Genomic DNA, 23,564 nt, shown 5'->3' on the forward strand with positions numbered 1-23,564 from the left:
CATTTATTGCCTATACAACTCATTTGCCACTTAATTACAGAATGTTCCACATTGTTACAAAAATGTGTGAATCATCTCTCTTATCAGAGTAAAAAGCCCAGGAAGGGATAGTATCGTATCTTTTTGTATCCACTATATATTCAGGAAAAGCTGTGCACAGTAGAAACTTTAAAAAACTATTGATTGTGTGAAGAACACAATCACCTTGTTTCATGAGATACTAACTACCTGGCTCATGTAATCCCCTGTTAAGAGAAATGAATTATTGGAAAAGTAGAAATTAAAAGTTACTATTTTGTAACCACCACAGCAATAATGATTCATGCAAGAATCATCGACAGATGCTAAAACCATCACATGAAAGTTTTGGGCGAACAGGATATTTATACAGTCTCAAAATATATCTGAACAGATTACTTATGAATTACAAAGGGAAAAAAGGTACCTTCACAGTGGAGAAATCTGGCGGACACCAAGTGATCAAAGTTAACATCACCAATAATGGGATAAACTGACATCAAGTGCCTCCTGATGTGATGCACTGAGGACACAACATCACTTACGTATTATTCCTGCCAAAAATGCATAACCTGAAACTAGTCATGAGGAAACAATCAGACAAACCAAAAACTGAGGGATAATCTACAAAACAACTGACTATACTCCTCGACATGTCAATGTGGTGGAAGACAAAGAAAAGGATAAGGAACAACTGAGTGTGTGATCCTGGATTGGATCCTGGATCAGAAAACAAATTGCTCTAAAGAATATCACTGCTACACAGGATAACTGGGAAAATTAGAATATGAACTGTATTAGGTAACAGTGTTACATTAATATTAAACTGCCTGATTTTGATCACTGTTCTTTGGTTAGGTAAGAGAAATTTACCTATTAAAAGAAATGTTACAAAATACTTTATAGTATATGAAATTTAAAACTCATTCTCTAATTGTTCAGTAATAATAACACTGGTAATAGTAATAACAACAAGTATCAACAAGAAGACTGGTAAAAATGTAGCAAATGTTAACTGTGAATCTAAATGAAGGGTTCACAAGAATTAATTCACTATACAGGGAGCTTTTCTTTTCTTTTTTTTTGAGGCAGAGTTTCACTTTGTTACCCTTGGTAGAGTGCCCTGGCATCACAGCTCACAGCAACCTCAAACTCTTGGGCAAGTGATTCTCTTGCCTCAGCCTCCCGAGTAGCTGGGACTACAGGCGCCCGCCACAACGCCTGGCTATTTTTTGTTGTTGTTGCAGTTGTCACTGTTTTTTCATCTGGCCCAGGCTAGGTTTGAACCCGCCAGCCTCGCGTATGTGGCTGGTGCCCTAGCCACTGAGCTATGAGCACCACCAGTATACAGGGAACTTTTGTTTTTTAAATATGAAAAATGAATACCCAATACTACACAAAAACTGGTTTATATGAATCTCTGGTATTTTACATTTTATTTGAAAAATGTAAGCAAGACATTGTAGTAAAATTACTTTATAAACAAAATTACATTTTATGTGCAGTATAACAGTTTGCTCTACAAATACACTTGTTCTAAAAAAAATACATCCTCCTGAAATCAAAACAATTTGTCTTTTAAAAAATTCACATTTATCATAGAATTCAGTTAAAATAAATATGGTCAGCTTCAATTAGTGAATGTCTCAGAATATTTTTTAAACAATGTAGTTTTATTGTTTTCAAGTACACAAAGAAAGTAAAGACAGCCAAAATGGGCTGACTAAAGCATTTTAAGGAAAAAGTAATTATCTGTAATTAACATTAATAAGCATGTGTAAATTAATGAATTTTACTTCACTATGATTATAGTATAGGATGAATTTATTACAGATCACAAACTTCATCTTCCCTCAATTATCAAAAAATGTGATTTAGCTAATTTTAAGTTTTGAGTGAAGATTTACAATACAGACGTGAGTTAATAATTTCTATACACTTCCTACAGCCTTTAAAAGAATATTTCTGGTCAAAGCACAATATGGTATAAAAGATTTTCTACATTCAATATAATATAAGCAAGCAACAGTCCTTTAAAGTTGGATACCTTATTTATGAGATGTTCGGTAACAACTTCTCTTAGTCCAGTGTAGAGCTTTTCTCCATGTTTATGCAAAACCATTGTATATGCATTTCTATAGAGCTCCTCAAAACTAAGACCACTGTTATTCTTACGCTGGATTTCTTGAATTGCATTTTTCAGAAGGTCCCAAATGCTGTTAACGTATTTTTCATCCATGGTCATCTGTAATATCCAAGAGAGAAGAGACAAAAAAAAAAAAAAAAAAAAAAGAACCAATGGTTGAAAATCTTTCTGTATTTGTCCATATAGTAAATATTTTATTATATGGCTATAATTGCATATCTGCATGACTTATAAGGATGTTAACAGCAGAAATAAAGAACTATCTTTTAAAAGTTTCTAGATCTAAAAGAAGCGAGTTTTTCTAATCCTTTAAGACTTCCCTCCATTATCTAAAGCAGAACCTTCCACTTTAAATAAAATCATGATTTATACCAAGTCCCCACTGCCTTTCAACCATATCCACTAACCTATCTAATTTATCTGCTAGTTCTTATGCTCAAAATGCCAAGTTCTTACACTCAAAGTATAGCAAAGGAGCCAGAAAAATAGGCATCATTTAGGAACTTGTACAATTCCAGGCCCCATTGCCAACCTACAGAAATAGATTTTGAATTTTAACAAGAACCCCAGGTGATATATACACAGTATATACAGAATGAAGTCTGACAAGTAATTCTCTCATTCCATCAAAAATCACCTATGCAAAGAATTCCCTTTCGCAATCATCCATCTCAGCATCACCAAAGTTTTTCCTCTTGTATTCCGCATGTATTCAAAACTGTCAGTTTCCCATCTACCAAACAAATCCTCACAACTCCACATACTCCTCCAGCAGCCCCTAATCCCTCTTTCCATTTACAGAAGAATGGCAGGCAGGAAGATGGGGAAGATTTCTATATTCTGTCTCTAGTCCCACATTTCCATTATATCTTGAATCTACCCCTATTAGGCTTTCACCTCTACCATTTCACCAGTAACTTCTATATTGCTAATATCTAACGGTCAGTCTCAGTTCCCATTTTACTTGACCTATCCAGCAGCTTTTTAAAGAGCTTATCACTCCTACGCTTTAAAACAGAATCTTCACTTACCTTTCAAGCACTACAACCTTTCTATTTTTTATTTTTACATCTTCTTAAGTTTTTCTTCGTATTTCACTGGCTCCCCCAAATCCCCCAAAACTTAACTACTGACAGCCTTCTGTTGACAAGAAGCCTTATAGCTAACAGTCAATGAGCACACACATTCTGTATGTTCATGCATTATCTACTGTATTATTTACAATAAAGCTAGAAAAAAATGCTATTAAGAATATCATAAGGAACATATATTTTAAGTGGAAGTGGATCTCTAAAAGTTTACATTCCCATTGCTTTCATGTTGAATAGGTGGAGGAGGAGGAAAAAGAGAAGTTGGTTTTGTGTCTCAGGCGTGGCAGAAGTGGAAGGGAGGCAGGAGAAACAGCCAGACTTAGTTTAACTTTACAGAAATACATCATAACTTGTCTTTTTTGTGCTTTTTCATTTTTCTAAAAATGCTTTTATACAGTACCCATCTCCCTTTCACCATTTGCTTTAAATTTAGTCCAGTATCATAGAAGGGTCCATCTCATAAAAGAAGTCAACAGCAATCTTGAATCGTCAAAATCTTTCTGCCAGATTGTCTTATACCAATTTCTTTTCTGGCTCTGCTGCTTCTGCGCCTTTTCCCTCATCACCTGGCACTGTTCCGAAGCACACAACTCCACCAAGTTATCTTCTGTTCACGCCTCTGGTGTGGCGTCTATTAGCTGCTGAATTTCTTCAAGATCTGTATTTCAAAATCCTTCACTTTTTTGCTATAACCTCAGTCTTTTTCAAGATTTCTTTCACAGGCTGTCATAAATCCTGTGAAGTCACATAAAGCTTTTGGTCACAGTTTTCTCCAGGAGGAATTTGTTATTCTGGGCCTGATGGCTTTCACGGCCTTTTCTGTAACAATGATGGCATCTTCAGTGGCATAATCGTTCCAGATTTTAATGACGCTAAATCAGGGTTCTCCTCCTTAGGACTGACACACTGACAATCCTTTCCATAAACTACTGTAATAAGCCTGAAAGATCCTTATGATCCCCTTACCTAGAGGCTGAATTAGAATTTTGTATTTAAGTCCAAATTGACCATTTCAACACCTTCACTGTTGAATGTACAGATTTCTAGATGACTAAGGGCACTGTTCAATATCAAAAAACGTTAAAAGGCAGTTGTTTAGTGACAAAGTTCTTCCTAACTTCGGGGACAAAGAATTGATGGAATGAACACAGAAAATTGTACCAGTCCATGACTTCTTGCTATGAAACCAAAGGAGGGACACCTAGTGTTTACCTTTTCGCTTCGAAGCTTGGAGTTAGCAGCCTTACAGATAAGGTCGATCCTGATAATAATCCCAACTGCATTTGCCCTCAACACTCAAGTTAACCTAGCACTTTTTTCTTGAAATCCTGTACTTGCTTCTCTTCAGGACATTTTTGTCTGCATTAAAAACTTGTTCAGGCACATATCCTTTTTACTCAATGATTTTCGTAACAGTGTCTGAAAACTTGTCTGTTGCTTCTTGGTTGACAAAAGCTGTTTTTCCTGTTATCTTGAAATTTTTTAAACCCAAACCTCTTTCTAAAATTATCAAACCATCCTTTGCTGGCCTCATACTCTCCAGCTTCACAGTCTTCACTTACCTCTTACTGTCAGTTGCCATATGATGACTGCTTTTTCTCAAATCACATTAGAATCTATGATCACGCCTTTTTTAAAGCAATCCTGCTACCCACATAAAAGCTGCATTTTCAATTTGAGATAAAAAGATATTTCACAAAAAGTGCAAGGTTTTCATGCCCACTGGTATAGCTGCAGTGATAGCTTCACAAATTTTTTTTTTTTACATTGATTCTTAAGTTGGATTCAATTATCTTGAAAAGGTGAGCAACAGTCACAGACTTCAATATACAGTACATATCAATTCAACTTTTATTATTTGTCATGACTTTGTTGTTTCTTGCAAGCACTTCTGGCATTACCAGCACTCTGAGGGGATCCCATGGTATTAAGGTTTACAGTATTATACTAAAAATGATTTAAAAAAAAATACTTAAGAATTTCAAAGATTACCTTTTTATTGCAATATACAATTTACTGCAAAGACAAACTCACACAGAGGCGATCAGCGTCACGCAGCTTTTTAAGCAGATTCAATACTGGAGCTCACCACAACAGCAACAGGAGGTGGCTATGAAATTATTACAGGAGTACAATACTGCACGTTTACATTTGTTTACATTTCCTTCAACTGCAAATGATGCCCACCTATGGTCTGTTAAGTATGCACATAAGTTCTGATATTTAAAAACAGATGTGTGTATCTACACATTTTATGTATTTATAACACAACTTTTTCTTAGTTTTTTTGATATACCTAGGCTGCACAGGTTGCCTATTTTTTTTAATTGTTGCAAATCTCTGAAAATTTTTCTCATATTTTTATTGAAATAAACCCTTGCATAGGTGGACCTGCACAGTTCAAAATCATGCTTTTCAATGATTAACTGTAGTATACTGTCTTAAAACTTTTATCTTCATTGCAATAGCCTTGCAATCACCATGAACTCCAAACTCCCATGGAATCTACCTTCCTCAAAATCACATTAAAACAAACAAATGCATGCCATATCCCTGTTCATAGTAGCATAGTAGGTATTTCTTCTCTACTTGTCTTAGGTTTATTCCCTAACAACATTAAACCACAGGGAATTCTCAATCAGTATACCATCTGTATTTCTATCACTGTCACAGCTTCTCCCTGCTCATCGTCCCCTTTCTCCCCAGTGTCTTCGTGTCCCTCTTCTGCCTCTTCGTCTACGTATACTCTGAACACAGCTCAAGTGTCTATCTTCCAGGAATTATCCTGGACCTCTTCAAGCAAAGTTAATGACTCCATCTCAGCTCTTCCATGACAGACAGCTGGTAAGTACCAGGACACTCCGACGCTCTCCACTCTATTTGTGCATCTTTTTCTTCCTCTAGACCATGAGATTCCTAAGGAACTGATCATTTTTTCTATGCCACTTACAAGGCTGTAAAACAAATGTTGAATGTGTATTATTTTGCCCATGTTATACAAGACTATTTTAAATATGAACATTTTTAAAAAATAGTGTAATGATATGAAAAAATAATTAAACATGCTTATCTACAGCAATTTAATTTTTAGATAAACAAATGTCTTTTTCTAAAAGAAATAAAGTACAATAAAGTGCAGGCAATACACTCTCAAATTTCGTATATCAAGTATTATTTTCAGATTTTACCATTCACTTAACTAAAGGCCTAGAAGGCTGCTCAATCATTTGTTTTATTAATAAATGTTAAGTGGGAAGAAAATAGTGGACAGAATAAGCCCTTCAAGAAAGGATCAACAAGCTACACTCAAATGAAACAGACTTCAAGTACAGATTACTACATGCAAATGATTTAGTGTTAGCATCAAATGAACAAGTCAACAACACTGCAAAATAATTATAATATACTACTGATGAACTTTAATCTTTCACACATCCTTGATATAGAAACAATTATTAACTGCCACTGAAAGTTTTCTTTAAAGGACTATATTCAACTCTCATCTCATCAATATGTTAACCATAAAATCATCTGTCTATACGCAGGGAGCAATAAAATTTAAAGTATATTTTTAAATTTATGTGTATTTTTAAAAAGAGTACTAACATTCTTTTAAAGTAACAGTTTACATTATTTAAGAAGAATTTTAATTCCATTGATAAAAGTTATGTACTTTGGGTTACCAAAGAATGCAAACACAAGAAGGGATTCAGCAACCAATGCCTCAGCAAAACAATGAAAGCAAAATACACAAACACATATATACACAAATATGTTATGTCTGCTATCTAATTATTAGATGCATACAGTATATTTTCCCAAGAAGATCAAATTGCAAAGTGATGAAGAAGAAAATTTCAATTACATCAGTAGGAAAAGAAACAAAAGCTCTTTTTTTTAAAGGAAAAGATATAATTCGGTATTATCTTAACTGCTTATAGTTCAATAAGACTTTGAAAAACAAATCACATTTTAATTTTTAAAAGTAATCTTTGCCCTTACCTCTACCCAATCCAGGATTTAAATTTCTTTACTAGTATAGTATATATGGATAAAAATTATATAATAGTCTTTGTTTTCTTAAACATCTGATTGTTCCTCTACATTACTTCAAGTGATATAAAAACACAACTTTCAAAATGCCTGAATTTAAAAGCATGTCGGTCTATTGTATACTTACACATCTTGATGCTTCTGTAGTAAATTAAGAGTTAGAGAAAACTACATCATGAGAAAAATTAAAACTAAAAGGAACAGAACTAAATTCTTGATATCCACGACAAAGGACAAGAAGTCTTTAGTTGCCCGTAAATAATTTTTTATAAGAAAAAAATTTAGAACAGGGTGTGTGGGGGGAAAAGAGTAGAATTTGACATTCCATGCAATTCAGAATGACACAGACAGAAAAAATAAACAAAGAAAAATGCTTGATCTTAATTTTGAGCTTCAGCTCCAAAATAGCTGCTTTGGTACAAATATCTGAGGAATGGCAGCATTTTAATCAGATACAACCAAAGTCTTAAATAATACTAATTACGTAAGGAAGCTCCTTCCCAGACTATAAGCACCTTAGAGTAAATATAGTCTCTCTTCCTTTACATTTTTTATCTCTTATAATTCATGGTGCAATGCCTAGATGATATTTTAAAAATTCCATTTAAATACAGTTCACAGCATCTTATTAGATGACTACATAATGATTTAAGACATTTGCAAGAATCCCCTTTATCTCTAAGTTACTCCTTAAGCAATGTCTCCCAACAAAAAGATACAGCTAAAGACCCAATCTCTGAGGAAAGTAGCCCCACGGGCACAAATAAAGACTCTGACCAAAATAAATAAATAAATAAATAAATAAATGAATAAATAATAAATACAAATAAACAGACTTTGAACAAGTTACTTTATTTTCCAAACCTCACTTTCTGTAGTTGCTCCTGGCTAGAGAAAGGGGACATGGTGTACTGTATGATAATTAAGAAAGTCTGTCAACACAGCACTTGCTCATAAATTTAAGTTTGTTTCTTCCTTTTTTACATAGAAGAGACACATACAGCCTTATTTATTAATGACTTTAAAACTAAATGTAAAGACTACTGATGCCTGGTTAATTGGTCTCTCTGATTACAGCAGAGACCTGATAGAAGCAAAGCATGCTACCAAAGTAATACCTGTTGTCAAGGAAAAAGAGAAAAAGATTATCAATAAGAAAAGCACAACAGCCTAGGACAAGTCCATGAAATCACAAACTGACCTGACCTGTATTCAAGTGGCTTCTAATATCATTAAATTATAAAAGGAGCAAAATTCATGAGAAAATTAAATAACCAGTAGAAGGTTCAATTATCATCTGCATTTCAGTCCTTAACATGAGTAAGCTGTCCAAAAATCATTTGAAAATCTGTTTGGAAGATGTGAAATAATTTTTTTCCAAAGACACAACTGAAGGTCAAGCTTCCAGATTAGCATACTGCAGGCCACTGAAGTCAGAAAGCAATTAAGAGTAACAACTCTGTTTCAACTATAATCCTGTGAATGACTTTTGCATATATGAAAAAATATGCTTAACATTTCATAATCTGATGCCAACCACAACAAATAAAACACAATCATATAAGAATTCTCACTGAGGCAAAAAGTTCGTCACTGTCCTACCACTGGTGCTTTTTCACCCATGGAAAAAAAGAAGAGATGTTGCAGGGCTCCCTGCAACACATTTTATCCAGAGAATATAATATTCATCTCTCCTGGAACTCTTCAAACATTATACTTACGAACTATCTCCAAGAAAATATTGTAATATTGAAATCACTATAAGACCAGTATTTAAAATAATAAAATTTGCTCTATTTCCCAATACGCTATTAAATCCAAACACTATTTTTTTTTTTTAATTTCAGATTAACATAAGGGTACATACGATTAGGTTAAGTTTGCGTTTGTTAGGAAAAGTCAAGAGTTGTATTTGAATCCTTCACCCAGGAGGGGTACCTATACCCCTACAGTGTACCCATTAGGTGGAAGCTTACTGAGCCCTTTCTGTCCCTTCACCCCTTCCCCCTTCTTGAATTTAATTGTTTTTCCTCTGGTGTGGGCCTGTAGTTGTTCAAATTACTTTGAGTACACGGGATGCTTATTTTTCCATTCTTGAGACACTTTACTAAGGAAAATGTTCTTCAACTCCAACCAGGTAAATACAAATGATGTAAAGTCTCCATCTTTTTTATGACTGAATAGAATTCCAAGGCATACACACACCAGAGTTTATTAATCCATTCACAGGTTGATGGGCATCTTTGTGATTGAAAATTGAGTTGCTATACAATTCTTTCTGTTAATTTTTTTAACCAGATGTTCAATATCATTATGTAGTCACTATTCTAGTTAGCAGAACACAAGTCATATTTATGTCAAGTATGGCCAAGATACAAAGATGAATTAAGAAATGCCTCTGATCCATCCTTCAATCATTTCAGAGAAATTATCAAAAGGAATAACAATATACACACGACTAACACAACTGTTCATCTTTTTGTGATGAGGGTAAAGTAGGGATCAGTTTATGGAAGTAGCTGTACAACTTTGGAACTCTGCCTTTCTTTTTTTTTTTTCCTTAATCACTGAGGCTTTAAGTGAATAAACTTTCTAGCTTTTCTAAAACTATGATAATGTATAAAAATTCTGTAAAATATAAGACAATAACAAATTGTTTACACCCAAATGTTACACACAACCCAGAGAGGAAAAAACGTGATTAAAAAATATATAAACTGCCAGTTAGCTTTGTCTCTGAATGAACCTAACTTTAATCAAATACAATATGATAGCCAAAGGTTTATCAAATAAAACTATTATAAAAATGTTACCAAGTCTACTGAAAACCAAGTCTTCTCTCTCATGCAAGAACATAGCTAATTTCCTCACTGCTTCCTATTAGGAATTAACCATCATCACTGAAACGTACCTTTCATATTCTAAAGAAAAATCTAATGCTGAAAGATGACTGATTTTTGAAACATCACACAAAATGTTTTCAGACAAAACACAGAACATGACATTCAGTTCTCAGACTTCTGCATAAACACTGTTTTCTACTGAAATGTCTGGAGCCCGAATAAGCCTAAAGTTAAACCTCAAATTAAAACCTCTTCACTTTACGAAAGTGGAAACTGATGCTAAGTGGCTTATCCAAGATCACACAGCTGCCTAGTTAAAAAAATGAAGAGAGTGGCTCAGCATCTATACCACAGTGGTTCCAGAGTGCCGGCCACATACACCGAACATGGCAGCTGGAGCCTGGCCCAGGCCAGATGAACAACAATGACAACTACAACAAGGAAACGGCCAGGCGTTATGACAGGCACTTGTAATCCCAACTACTTGGGAAGCTAAGGCAAGACAATCACTTAAGCCCAAGAGTTTGAGGTTGCTGTGAGCTGTGATGCCACAGCACTCTACCGAGGGCAACATAATGAGACTCTGCCTCAAAAAAATAAAAAATACAAAAAAAAAATACAAAAACAAAACAATGAAGAGAGGTCCAAGGGTCCTTAGGGTCTTTCCATTGTACTGTGTCAACTCAAATCATCCTGGTGCTCAGTACTGAGAAGTCATTTTATAATTAAATAGGCCAATGTTAATACAGTTACTATGGCTATTTTCTTCTTCTAAGACTGGTGGAGAGAAAAGAGCTTTTAATTGGAAATCAGGCTTCCGGTCATGGTTCTTCCATAAATTCAAGTCAGGAGCATACGCCTTGACTAAACTACCCTGTTTCCTTATCTGGTAAATGAGAAGTGATTTTCTCAAAAGTTGCTGCTATGGTTTGAACGTTTGTGACTCCTCCAAAATTCACCTTGAAATTTAACTGCTAATTTAGTAGTATTAAGAAGTGGGGCCTTTAGGAAGCAATTAAGTTACAAGATGGAGGCCTCCTGAGTAATTACGTGGCCTTATAAAAGAGCTTGACAGAGAGTTCATTCTTTTTTGCCCTTCAGCCTTAGCCATGCAGCATCAAGACATCCAGTTTGAAGAGGAGAGCAGCCCTCACCAGGCTAGTGAATCCACTGGTACCCTGCCTGATCTTGGACTTCTCAGTCTCCACCAAGCATGGAAAAACAAATTTCTGCTCTTTACAAATTACCCAGTCTGTGGTATTCTGTCACAATAGCACAAGAAGACCAACACAGTCCCTGCGGTGCATTTAGAATGGGTACAGGCGAAACTTACTAAAGGCCGAATACAAATGTCCACATACAATAACTAAGAAAATGCCATGAAGGCTACGTTGAACAGTTTGATGAGAATATTTCAGATTGTATATGAAACCAGCACATTGTACCCCTTGATTGCACTAATGTACACAGCTATGATTTAACAATAAAATAAATAAATAAATATTAAAATACTAATACAAATAGGAACAAATAAATTACCTGTTTACTGGGCTACTGACAGCATTCATGAAAAGATACCTTTCTTCTACGTCTCATGTGCATGTACCATGAGAAGTAAATTATTAGTAATTTAAAGTATCTAATCTTTGTGCTTCAAATTTGTTTTACTGTTTAATACTTCAGTACATCCTCAAAGACAAAAAATTTTAAAAAATATTTAAAGCAATTTTAACTTCAAGGAATCACTTTTTTCTATATCTTGTAGTGTATCTTAAATATACACTTGAGATAAATTTCTTTAACTGAAAAAATATATTTTCAATGTATGCTGTCAGCCTTATAATTTAAAATAGTAAAGTGTTAGCTCATAAATGTCAGTGTAAATTAATATGTCTTTATTATAGTCAACATACGCTGGAGTCCTCTTAAGCAATTTATAAATTCAAATGTTACTGGAATAATACACAATTTTATTAATTTAAAGTTTTTGTAACTTTCTATTTTAGAGACAGAGTCTCACTTTATTGCCCTCGGTAGATTGCCGTGGCATCATAGCTCACAGCAACCTCCAACTCCTGGGCTTAAGCGATTCTCTTGCCTCAGCCTCCCAAATAGGTGGGACTACAGGCACCCGCCACAACGCCCGGCTATTTTTTATTGCAGTTTGGCCAGGGCCGGGTTCAAACCCGCCACCCTGGGTATATGGGGCCGGTGCCCTACCCACTGAGCCACAGGAGCCACACAGTTTTTGTAACTTTTACTCTCTCATAAGTGGTCCATTTATCGTGAACCTAGTGAAGCATAAACTTGCAAATGCTCCTTTCAAGGCCTGGAAACTAATGTTGAATTCCTTGTGTAAAGAGAATACTGCATTGTATAAACTTCAGAGCCACTGATATGCCCCTGGCTAATAATTTAAATGGCAACTTTAGATTTTATTTTCAAGTATGTTCTTATTAAATAAGTATTTCAGAATTTAGAAAATTCGTAATATAATTAGGCAGTGTGGTATAATGCAAAGAACACCAACTTTTGAGTCAGACATACCCTAAGATTTGAATTCCAGCTTTGCCCTTCCTACACATATGTGTAGCAGGACATATATTTTATTATCTCTCGCTAAGCCCCAGATAGATTTAAAACAGGAGTAACAAAATCTAAACTTAACATTCTTTTGAGAATTTCAGGTAATTAGTTCTAAGTACCTAAAACAGAGCCTAATACAAGGCAGAACACAACAAATTCTTACTAATCTTACAAAGCAATTTCTCTTTATTGGAAATAGAAAGGAACTGGAGATGAAAAGGAAAAGGGAATTTTTCATCATTACTTTGGAGAGGATAGGGCAAATAGAAGCCTCTAAGTGTTGCTCAGTTAAGAGCTGTTTTAGATAAAAATGACTTACAAACAGTGTATTAAAGAACTCCTCTTAGCAGTGAAGGCTTGCTTTTACAGAGAAGTACATCTAACGAATCTTGTATTGAAGTAGGTAAAAATCCCCCTCTGACGTCTTTATTCAGTTGCTCAGCAGTAGCATTTCTCATTTAAAAAGCAAAATCTAGGTCCATTCCTTTTCAATGATAGCCAAGTAATACATAAATGTAGAAGTTTTATGAATTATATTTTCAAATTTAAAACCAGTAACAAAAAGCTCTAGATTAGGAGTTACGGCAATTTTAGGATCAGTTCTAATTTCTATTAACTGTTATGAAGTTGGGCAAAAAGCATTCTCACTAAAAGAAAAAAAAATTGCATTAATGACTAGTGATTTTAAAACAATGCCTACCCAACTTTTTATTATTAAAATGAAATCTTTTACAAAACTCTATTATATACAAATGACAACAGAGGAGCTACTCTAATAACCAGAGATTTTCACGAGTTATCTACATTACTCTGCCTAGGCCTACTGGGTCCTGGACACCCTCCTCCAAGTTCTCTGTAAAAAGTTTGGAAAAAACTGTCTACATCAAACATAGTATTCCTATTCTCCCAGGAGTCTTCGCCATGAAGGAAACTGTATGGTAGCTACCATGACTGAAGAGAGGATAATGAAAACTGTATCTCCTTTCTCTGAGACCAGAGGAAAGTAAATGAGAATGAGTAAAGATACAGACAGAATATAACTGAAAAAGAAGAACACTGAAGGAACTTTCACCTAAGAACATTAGCTTTCACAGTGAAGCAGTAGTTAGGTTTCTTGAAAAGAATTCTCAATAAAGAGTGTAAGGACAATGTTTAAAGTCTGGAATAGCTCAGAAACGGGGAGAGGACATTTGCCAGGAACAAACAAAGAAACTGCCCAGAGGCACTGACAATCCAGCTAAATTAGAAACTACAGTCTTGCCATTTTCTCAGGTATTCCCTTGAATATACGAGCAGTGAAGGCAGACGGGCAGATTGACCCCAGATGCTTTCCTGGGGATAGTTAGTAGGAAAGAAGGGCCACGGAAAGTATAGGCTGAAATGATGGCACCATGGCTTGAAGACTAAAAGGGCCCTTCTTGAGATCCAAGGATACTTTAAAGTGAGAAGGAAACAAGAAATAAGTAGGATAGAATAATTAAAATTATAACAGCTTGCATTTATTTATAACACTTATTATGTACCAGGCACAATTCTAAGGCGCTTCACATGTATTTATCTTTAAAACAATCTTATGAGGTAAGTACTATCACATCCTCCTTTTTACAAGAGGAACAGGAGGAAGTGATTTGCTCCAAGTCCTACATCTAATAAATGGAGGATAAACTGCAATACTGGAATTTTAAGACTATTCTAAAGTAGGGGGATGACAAACACCAAGACAGCATGAAAATCACTAGAAAAAAGAGGCCAGGTCTGTATGAACAACACTGTAGAGTCAACCCCTTACAAAAAGGTAGGAATACACAGCAAGTGAATTTTAAATTAAATAAATGACTTCTCATATGCTATGGATAAAATTAAGATTTGGACTAAAACTAGAGATAATGTCTATGAAGAAAGTACTAAAATCATCAATGAAAGAGAACTTAAGTACAAAGCTAGTAAGCAGATGGTCACAGAGAGAGAGCAGAAGAATAGTTCTTAGCTTAAACCAAAAAAAAAAAAAAAAAACCACACCTCAATTCAGTAAGAGCCTGTATCATCAGAGCAAAGGCAGGTTTCAGACAGAGAATTCTAAGAACATGCTGAGGCTACAGAAGAGTCAATCTGCAAGAGAAGCAGGGGTTGAGAGTGCACAGTGTAACAGGCTGAGGAGGAAGGGAGGAGGCAGAAAGAGATGTCACGAGGGAGGAAGTAAAATGTAGAACATTGCTAACACCAGACCAAAGATTAAGTCTTCTGATGTGCAATCCAGGCCTCATACTACCTTTACTTTCAAGTCATTTTCGTTCCAGAAGACTAGGCTCATTTCCCTGCCACAGAAGCTGTCACAAGATCATTAATGACCTACTGTTACATCTTAACACTTCACCTATAGCTGGATAGAGTTCAAACATTACAGGGCACCGTTTGCATTAACTTACTAATTAATCAATTACTATGGCTTGGTTTAGAGGACTAGTTTCTCATTTAACCAACCTTTCATTAACCACCCACGCCATGCTAAGTGCTTTGTGACTCAAAAATGTGTATGGTGTTAAGTTTGGGACAGGGACCACAACCTAGCTTAGGAGTGAAAAAACAACCAAAGGCCAGGGGGTGGGAAGGAAGGAAATAAGAAAAATCAGATGTTTTTAGGTAACGTTTAAACTACATATTGGAATGTACAAACTAGAAAATGAGTTGTTTACTACTTTAATAAAGTTACCTGAAGAGGTTACACATTTATTCCAATGATTATGTGAGAATTAATACTGGAACTTCTGTTTTGAAACCATGTCCCCAAGAGTAAGTGGCATTCTTTTGAAGTATCCCAGGAGGAACAAACCTACATCCTTTGAGAATGCTTTCTTATTGTTGTTCACAAATTGGCTCTTTGGCTGTGCAGGCTTTTTTTGTTTGTTTGCAGTTTTTTTTTTTTTTTTTTTGCCGGAGGCCGGGTTTGAACCTGCCACCTCTGGTATATGGGGCTGGCGTCCTACTCCTTTCAGCCACAGGCACCATCCTGTGCAGGCTTTTTAAATTCTAGAAACTGTACCCAAAAAAGGGTAGCATCACTTAAATAACTATATGCATGTATGGCACTTCAATGTGCAAAACCAACATTCAATTTTAACACTTAAATTGCATATAAAGAGGCTAAATGTTAATATAACAATAGCTAACTCTGCTAGGTTCTATTCTGAAGTTTTATTTTCTATTCCACAGAACCACCCCCAAATGTGAGTCTTAGTGTTCTCATTTTATAGAAGAGAAAATTGAGGCTAGAAGAGGTTAAGTAACTTGTTAAAAAAAAAAACACAGCTAGAAAGAGAGCAAGATGGCGGCCGAGTAACAGCTTCCTTGCATCTGGGCACTGTGAGTCTGGGGAGATGAGACTCCAGGCATCTCTGGCTGGTGGGATCTGCCTATAATCATCCCTTTAAGGATACATGGAGTTGAGGAGAAACTTCTGGACCCCAAGAGGATGACAAAAACAGTGGAAAACTGGCAAGTGGTCGCGTGTTTTCAATGGGCCTAATCCCACCAACAGCTGTAAGTACAGTTGCAGCGACACTACAAACCGGAAAGGCCTTACATGTGAACTGTTTTGGTGTTTTTGGACTTGGCACTCAGCTGAACTGCCTTGGGGAGAGCTTGAGCAGGAGTGTGGAGAACTTTGGGTGTTATCTAGGGCCCCACACTGAGCCGCTGAGCCAGACAGAGCTAATAGTGTTTGGCTGTGGGCTGCAGGGAGCCATTGGGAGAGAACTACCCCAGCAAGGTCCACCCTCAGGGTTGCAGAGCAAGGATCAGGCAGGAGTTAGTAACCTAGTGACTGAGCCGCCTAATTCCCTAACCCTCAGGGGCAGAGTGAGACGGGTTTTGGCACACTGGGTAAGTGGACAGTCACTTCAGCAGTGATTCCAGCAACAATCACTTTCCTGGGAAAACTTCTGCTCAGCAGGTTTAGAAGTTTAAAGTGCCTTTTAAGAGGGCCGAAGAGAGATTTAGGGTGTCTACCCTGTAGGGTTTAAGAAATCAGCGGACCCCTCCAGTCATATCAGCATTGTGATTAACATCTCATACCCCAGAAGACCACCTGTTGCCCACACAATATTCAACAAGATATATATACTACTTTGTTTTGGGTTGTTTTTTTCTCTTTGCTTGTTTGTTTTTTATTTATTTTGATGTTGTTGTTGTTGTTTTGTTTTTTAATTTCAACCTTTTCTGTACAGATTTTTTTCTTTCTCACTTTTTCTATTTCAAATACAATTTCCCATTGCTGCCTTTTTCAATAACTAGAACTTCATTTCTGCTAGTGTTTCTACCCCTATTATTTGGTTTTTCACCGAATTTTATCCTGTAAAGTTTTCTGTTTGCTTGTTTTGGTTTGATTTATACCATTTTTGTCTTTCCTCTCTACTTGGTGGAGGTGGGGTACTGTGTCTGCTCAGGTTAGCAAAGAGCTGCTGACCTCAAGGGAACCACCCAACCGGGCACCCCCAGAGGTTGGGTTTTTCTTAAGGTTGTGTCAAAGTACCATACTGTACACCTATATTGCTCTGTCTCCCTCTTTCTGTGCCTCTCTTTTTGTCAATATTCCTTTTACCCACCCCCTCTCCTTTCTCTATTTTCTTTTCGTTCTTTCCTTCTTTCTTTCATGGCTTCTTGCTCTTCAACGTTCTCACCCTTCTGGTCCTGTACCAAAAGGACTCATCAAAACCTTAGTCCACAGCACGGGAACTTAAAGAGCAAGAGGCAGTGAAAGGAAAATTAGGGCAAGGAAACAGATAAAAGAAATCACTCATGAGTAAGAATCAGCAGAAAACTGCAGGCAACATGAAGAACAACCCCGCCAAGGGACCATGAGGTACCTACTGCAGAGGATTCCAATTATAAGGAAATGTTAGGAATGACAGAAAGGGAATTTAGAATACACATGAAGAAAACAGTGAAGGAAATGATGGAAACAATGAAGGAAACTGCAAATAAAGTGGAAAATAACCAAAAGGAAATCCAAAAACAGAATCAAATAAGAGATGAACGATATGAAGAATATGGAAAAGATATAGCAGAGCTGAAGGAACTGAAGCAGTCAATTAGGGAACTTAAAGATGCAATGGAAAGTATCAGCAACAGGTTAGACCATGCAGAAGAAAGAATTTCGGAGATAGAGGACAAAGTTCTTGAGATAATTCAGATAGTTAAAGAGGCAGAAGAGAGAGAAAGCAGAACGTTCACTGTCAGAATTATGGGACTTTATGAAGCATTCCAACATATGAGTTACAGGAATCTCAGAACGGGAAGAAGAATGCCCCACCAGAATGGAAGCCATACTGGAGAATATTATAAAAGAAAATTTCCCAAATATCACCAAAGATTCTGACACACTGCTTTCAGAGGGATATTGGACCCCAGGTCACCTCAACTCTAACCGAGCTTCTCCCAGACACATTGTGATGAACCTGTCCAAAGTCAAGACAAAAGAAAAGATTCTGTAAGCTGCCAGAAGTAACTGCCAGTTGACCTACAGGGGCAAATCCATCAGAGTGACTGCAGACTTCTCTAATGAAACATTCCAAGCAAGAAGACAATGGTCATCTACCTTTAACCTACTTAAACAGAATTTCCAGGCTATAATTCTGTACCCTGCTAAGCTAACCTTTAAAATTGACAGAGAAATCACATCTTTTACGGATATACAAATATTGAGGAAATTCGCCACAACAAGACAAGCTCTACAAGAAATACTTCAACCTATTCTAAACACTGACCATCACAATGTATCAGCAGCAAAGTAAGAACTCCGAAATTAAAGGACAGAACCTAACCTCCACACTGATGCAAAAGACAAAACTAAGCAATGGACTCTCACAAAATAAGACGAATAGAATACTACCACTTATCAATTATCTCAATAAATGTTAATGGCTTGAATTCCCCACTGAAGAGACATAGATTGGCTGACTGGATTAAAAAACACAAGCCAATCATTTGCTGTCTGCAAGAAACACACCTGGCTTCAAAAGACAAATTAAAACTCCGAGTCAAGGGTTGGAAGACAATTTTCAGGCAAATGGAATTCAGAAGAAAAGAGGAGTTGTAATCTTATTTTCAGATACGTGTGGATTTAAAGCAACTAAAGTCAAAAAAGACAAAGATGGTCACTTTATCTTGGTCAAGAGAAAAATACAAGACGACGACATTTCAATTCTAAATATTTATGCACCCAATTTAAATGCTCCCAGATTCTTGAAACAGACCTTACTCAGGCTGAGCAATATGATATCCGATAATACTATAATAACAAGAGACTTTAACACTCCTCTTACAGAGCTGGACAGATCCTCTAAACAGAAATTAGACAAAGATATAAGAGATTTAAATGAGACCCTAGAACAACTGTGCTTGATAGACGCATATAGAACACTCCATCCCTAAGATAAAGAATATACATTCTTCTCATCAACCCATGGAACATTCTCCAAAATTGATCATAACCTGGGATACAAAACAATTATCAACAGAATAAAAAGAATTGAAATTTTACCTTGTATCTTCTCAGACCATAAGGCACTAAAGGTGGAACTAAACTCTAACAAAAACGTTCAACCCCACACAAAGGCATAGAAATTAAACAATCTTCTGTTGAATAACAGATGGGTGCAGCAAGAAATAAAACAGGAAATCATTAACTTCCTTGAGCATAACAACAATGAAGACACAAGCTACCAAAACCTGTGGGATACTGTAAAAGCAGTTTTGAGAGGAAAATTTATTGCTTTAGATGCCTACATTCAAAAAACAAAAAGAGAATGCATCAACAAACTCACAAGCCATCTTATGGACTTGGAAAAAGAAGAACAATCTAAGCCTAAACTCAGTTGAAGAAAAGAAATATTCAAAATCAAATCAGAGATCAATGAAATTGAAAACAAAAGAATTATTCCGAAAATTAATGAAACAAGGAGTTGGTTTTTTGAAAAAATAAATAAAATAGATAAACCATTGGCCAGACTAACAAGAAACAGAAAAGTAAAATCTCTAGTAACCTCAATCAGAAACGATAAAGGGGAAATAACAACTGATCCCACAGAGACACAAGAGATCATCTCTGAATACTACCAGAAACTCTATGCCCAGAAATTTGACAATGGGAAAGAAATGGATCAATATATGGAATCACACCCTCTCCCCAGACTTAGCCAGGAAGAAATAGAGCTCCTGAACAGACCAATTTCAAGCACTGAGATTAAAGAAACAATAAAAAAGCTTCCAACCAAAAAATGCCCTGGTCCACATGGCTTCACACCAGAATTCTATCAAACCTTCAAGGAAGAGCTTATTCCTATACTGCAGAAATTAGTCCAAAAAATTGAGGAAGAAGAAATCTTCCCCAACACATTCTATGAAGCAAACATCACCCTGATACCAAAACCAGGAAAAGACCCAACCAAAAAGGAGAATTTCAGACCAATCTCATTCATGAATATAGATGCAAAAATTCTCAACAAAATCCTAGCCAATAGATTACAGCTTATCATCAAAAAAGTCATTCATCATGATCAAGTAGGCTTCATCCCAGGGATGTAAGGCTGGTTTACATACGCAAGTCCATAAACGATATCCACCATATTAACAGAGGCAAAAATAAGATCATATGATCCTCTCAATAGATGCAGAAAAAGCATTTGATAAAATCCAGCATCCTTTTCTAATTTGAACACTGAAGAGTGTAGGCATAGGTGGCACATTTCTAAAACTTATTGAAGCTATCTATGACAAACCCACAGCCAATATTTTACTAAATGGAGTAAAACTGAAAGCTTTTCCTCTTGGAACTGGAACAAGACAAGGTTGTCCTCTGTCACCTTTACTATTCAACATAGTGCTGGAAGTTCTAGCCAATACAATTAGGCAAGACAAGGAATAAAGGGAATCCAAATGGGAGCAGAGGAGGTCAAACTCTCCCTCTTTGCTGACGACATGATCCTATACTTAAGAGAATCCCAAAGACTCAACCACAAGACTCCTAGAAGTCATCAAAAAATACAGTAATGTTTCAGGATATACAATCAATGTCCACAAGTCAGTAGCCTTTGTGTACACCAATAACAGTCAAGATGAGAAGCTAATTAAGGACACAACTCCCTTCACAATAGTTTCAAAGAAAATGAAATACCTAGGAATATACCTAACGAAGGAGGTGAAGGACCTCTATAAAGAAAATTATGAACTCCTCAGAAAGGAAATAGCAGAGGATATTAACAAATGGAAGAACACAGCATGCTCATGGATGGGAAGAATCAACATTGTTAAAAATGTCTATACTTCCCAAAGCAATCTACCTATTCAATGCCATTCCTATTACAATACCAACATCATACTTTCAAGTTTTGGAAAAAATGATTCTGCGTTTTGTGTGGAACCAGAAAAAAACCCGTATAGCTAAGGCAGTTCTTAGTAATAAAAATAAAGCTGGGGGCATCAGCATACCAGATTTTAGGCTGTTCTACAAAGCCATAGTGCTCAAGACAGCATGGTACTGGCACAAAAATAGAGACATAGACACTTATAATCGAATAGAAAACCAGGAAATGAAACTAACATCTTACAACCACCTAATCTTTGATAAACCAAACAAGAACATACCTTGAGGGAAAGACTCCCTATTCAATAAATGGTGCTGGGAGAACTGGATGTCTACATGTAAAAGACAGAAACTGGACCCACACCTTTCCCTACTCACAAAAATTGATTCAAGATGGATAAAGGACTTAAATTTAAGGCATGAAACAATAAAAATCCTCAAAGAAAGCATAGGAAAAACACTGGAAGATATGAGCCTGGGGAAAGACTTCATGAAGAAAACTGCCATGGCAATTGCAACAACAAAAATAAACAAATGGGACTTTATTAAACTGAAAAGCTTCTGTACAGCTAAGGAGACAATAACCAAAGCAAAGAGACAACCTACACAATGGGAAAGGATATTTGCATATTTTCAATCAGACAAAAGCTTGATAACTAGGATCTATAGAGAACTCAAATTAATCGACATGAAAAAAGCCAACAATCCCATATATCAATGGGCAAGAGACATGAATTGAACCTTCTCTAAAGAAGACAGACGAATGGCTAACAAACACATGAAGAAATGTCCATCATCCCTATATATCAGAGAAATGCAAATCAAAACCACACTGAGATACCATCTAACCCCAGTGAGAATGGCCCACATCACAAAATCTCAAAACTGCAGATGCTGGCGTGGATGTGGAGAGAAGGGAACACTTTTACACTGCTGGTGGGACTGCAAACTAGTACAACCTTTCTGGAAGGAAGTATGGAGAAACCTCAAAGCACTCAAGCTAGACCTCCCATTTGATCCTGCAATCCCATTACTGGGCATCTACCCAAAAGGAAAAAAATCCTTTTATCATAAGGACACTTGTACTAGACTGTTTATTGCAGCTCATTTACAATCGCCAAAATGTGGAAACAGCCTAAATGCCCACCAACCCAGGAATGGATTAACAAGCTGTGGTATATGTACACCATGGAATACTATTCAGCCATTAAAAAAAATGGAGACTTTACATCCTTCGTATTAACCTGGATGGAAGTGGAAGACACTATTCTTAGTAAAGCATCACAAGAATGGAGAAGCATGAATCCTATGTACTCAATTTGATATGAGGACAATTAATGACAATTAAAGTTATTGGGGGTTAGGGGGAGGAAAAGCAGAGAGAGGGAAGGAGGGAGGGGGTGGGGCCTTGGTGCTTGCCACACCTTCTGGGGGCAAGACATGATTGCAAGCGGGACTTTACCTAACAAATGCAATCAGTGTAACCTGGTTTATTGTACCCTCAATGAATCTCCAACAATAAATAAATAAATAAATAAATAAATATATAAATAAATAACACAGCTAGAAAGAGGTGGAGCTGGAATCAGACATGGTGCTGGACACCTGTAGTCCCAACTACTTGGGAGGGTGAAACATGAGGATCACTTGGGCCAAGATTGAGACCATTCTGGGCAACATATCAAGATTTTATCTCTTAAAAAAAAGAAAAGAAAAAAAAAAAGGAAGAAGTGGAAATGGTATTCAAACTCTAGCAATCCAGAACCAACACACTTAAATATTATGCTCTGAGTCTGTTTACTTTTAGTCATATTTCTAAATATATATGCTGAATGAAAAACTAAATGAAAATTCCCTACAGGATATCCATAATTTTATTCTTTTAAGTAGTCAAATAAATGCAAATTAAAGCATTAAAGTACAATTTTTTTCACCTATGAAATTAAAGGTATAATACATTGGTTAAGACATTGCTGCACAGAAGACAAACTGATACAAGCTTGAGAAGTAAAATTAATTCTTAAGAGCACTCACTTTAGAGCCAGATTGCTTAGGTCTGAATCCTACTTGCCAGAATACCTTAAACAAATTACTTAACCTCATTTGTAAGACCAGTAATAATAGCAGTATTCCACAGAATTGTATCTCATCATGTACAAATTAAGTTTAAACATGTGAAGCATATGACAAGGATTAAAGTGTTAGCTATTACTACAACCTTTCTGCAGGTGGTCAATTAGGTAATATGCACCAATTATGTTTAGCCCAACAATTCCATAATCACAGATGTGCTCAAATATTTATGCACCTAGTCACAGTTGCATTCTTTGAAACAGAGAAAATTAGGGACTCCCTGGAATCAATCAAAATATCTGGCAGGGCCAGGTACAGTGGCTCACACCTATAATCCCATCACTTCAGGAGGCTGAGGTAGGAGGATACCTTGAGGCCAGTTCAAGACCAGCCTG

At 36.2% G+C, this 23,564-nt stretch overlaps 1 protein-coding gene across 1 annotated transcript in view; it reads right to left on the minus strand.

Annotated features, from left to right (window-relative positions):
• The window catches only part of CUL3 (cullin 3), a 115,209-nt gene that overhangs the window by 85,867 nt on the left and 5,778 nt on the right, over positions 1 to 23,564 (minus strand). Inside the window, exon 2 of the mRNA XM_053597601.1 lies at positions 2,066 to 2,263. Within this exon, the coding sequence (XP_053453576.1) occupies positions 2,066 to 2,263 (198 nt within the window). The remainder of the gene's footprint in view (positions 1 to 2,065; positions 2,264 to 23,564) is intronic.

Source organism: Nycticebus coucang, chromosome 7 (assembly GCF_027406575.1).
Source record: "Nycticebus coucang isolate mNycCou1 chromosome 7, mNycCou1.pri, whole genome shotgun sequence".
In the NCBI taxonomy this organism is placed as follows: domain Eukaryota; kingdom Metazoa; phylum Chordata; class Mammalia; order Primates; family Lorisidae; genus Nycticebus; species Nycticebus coucang.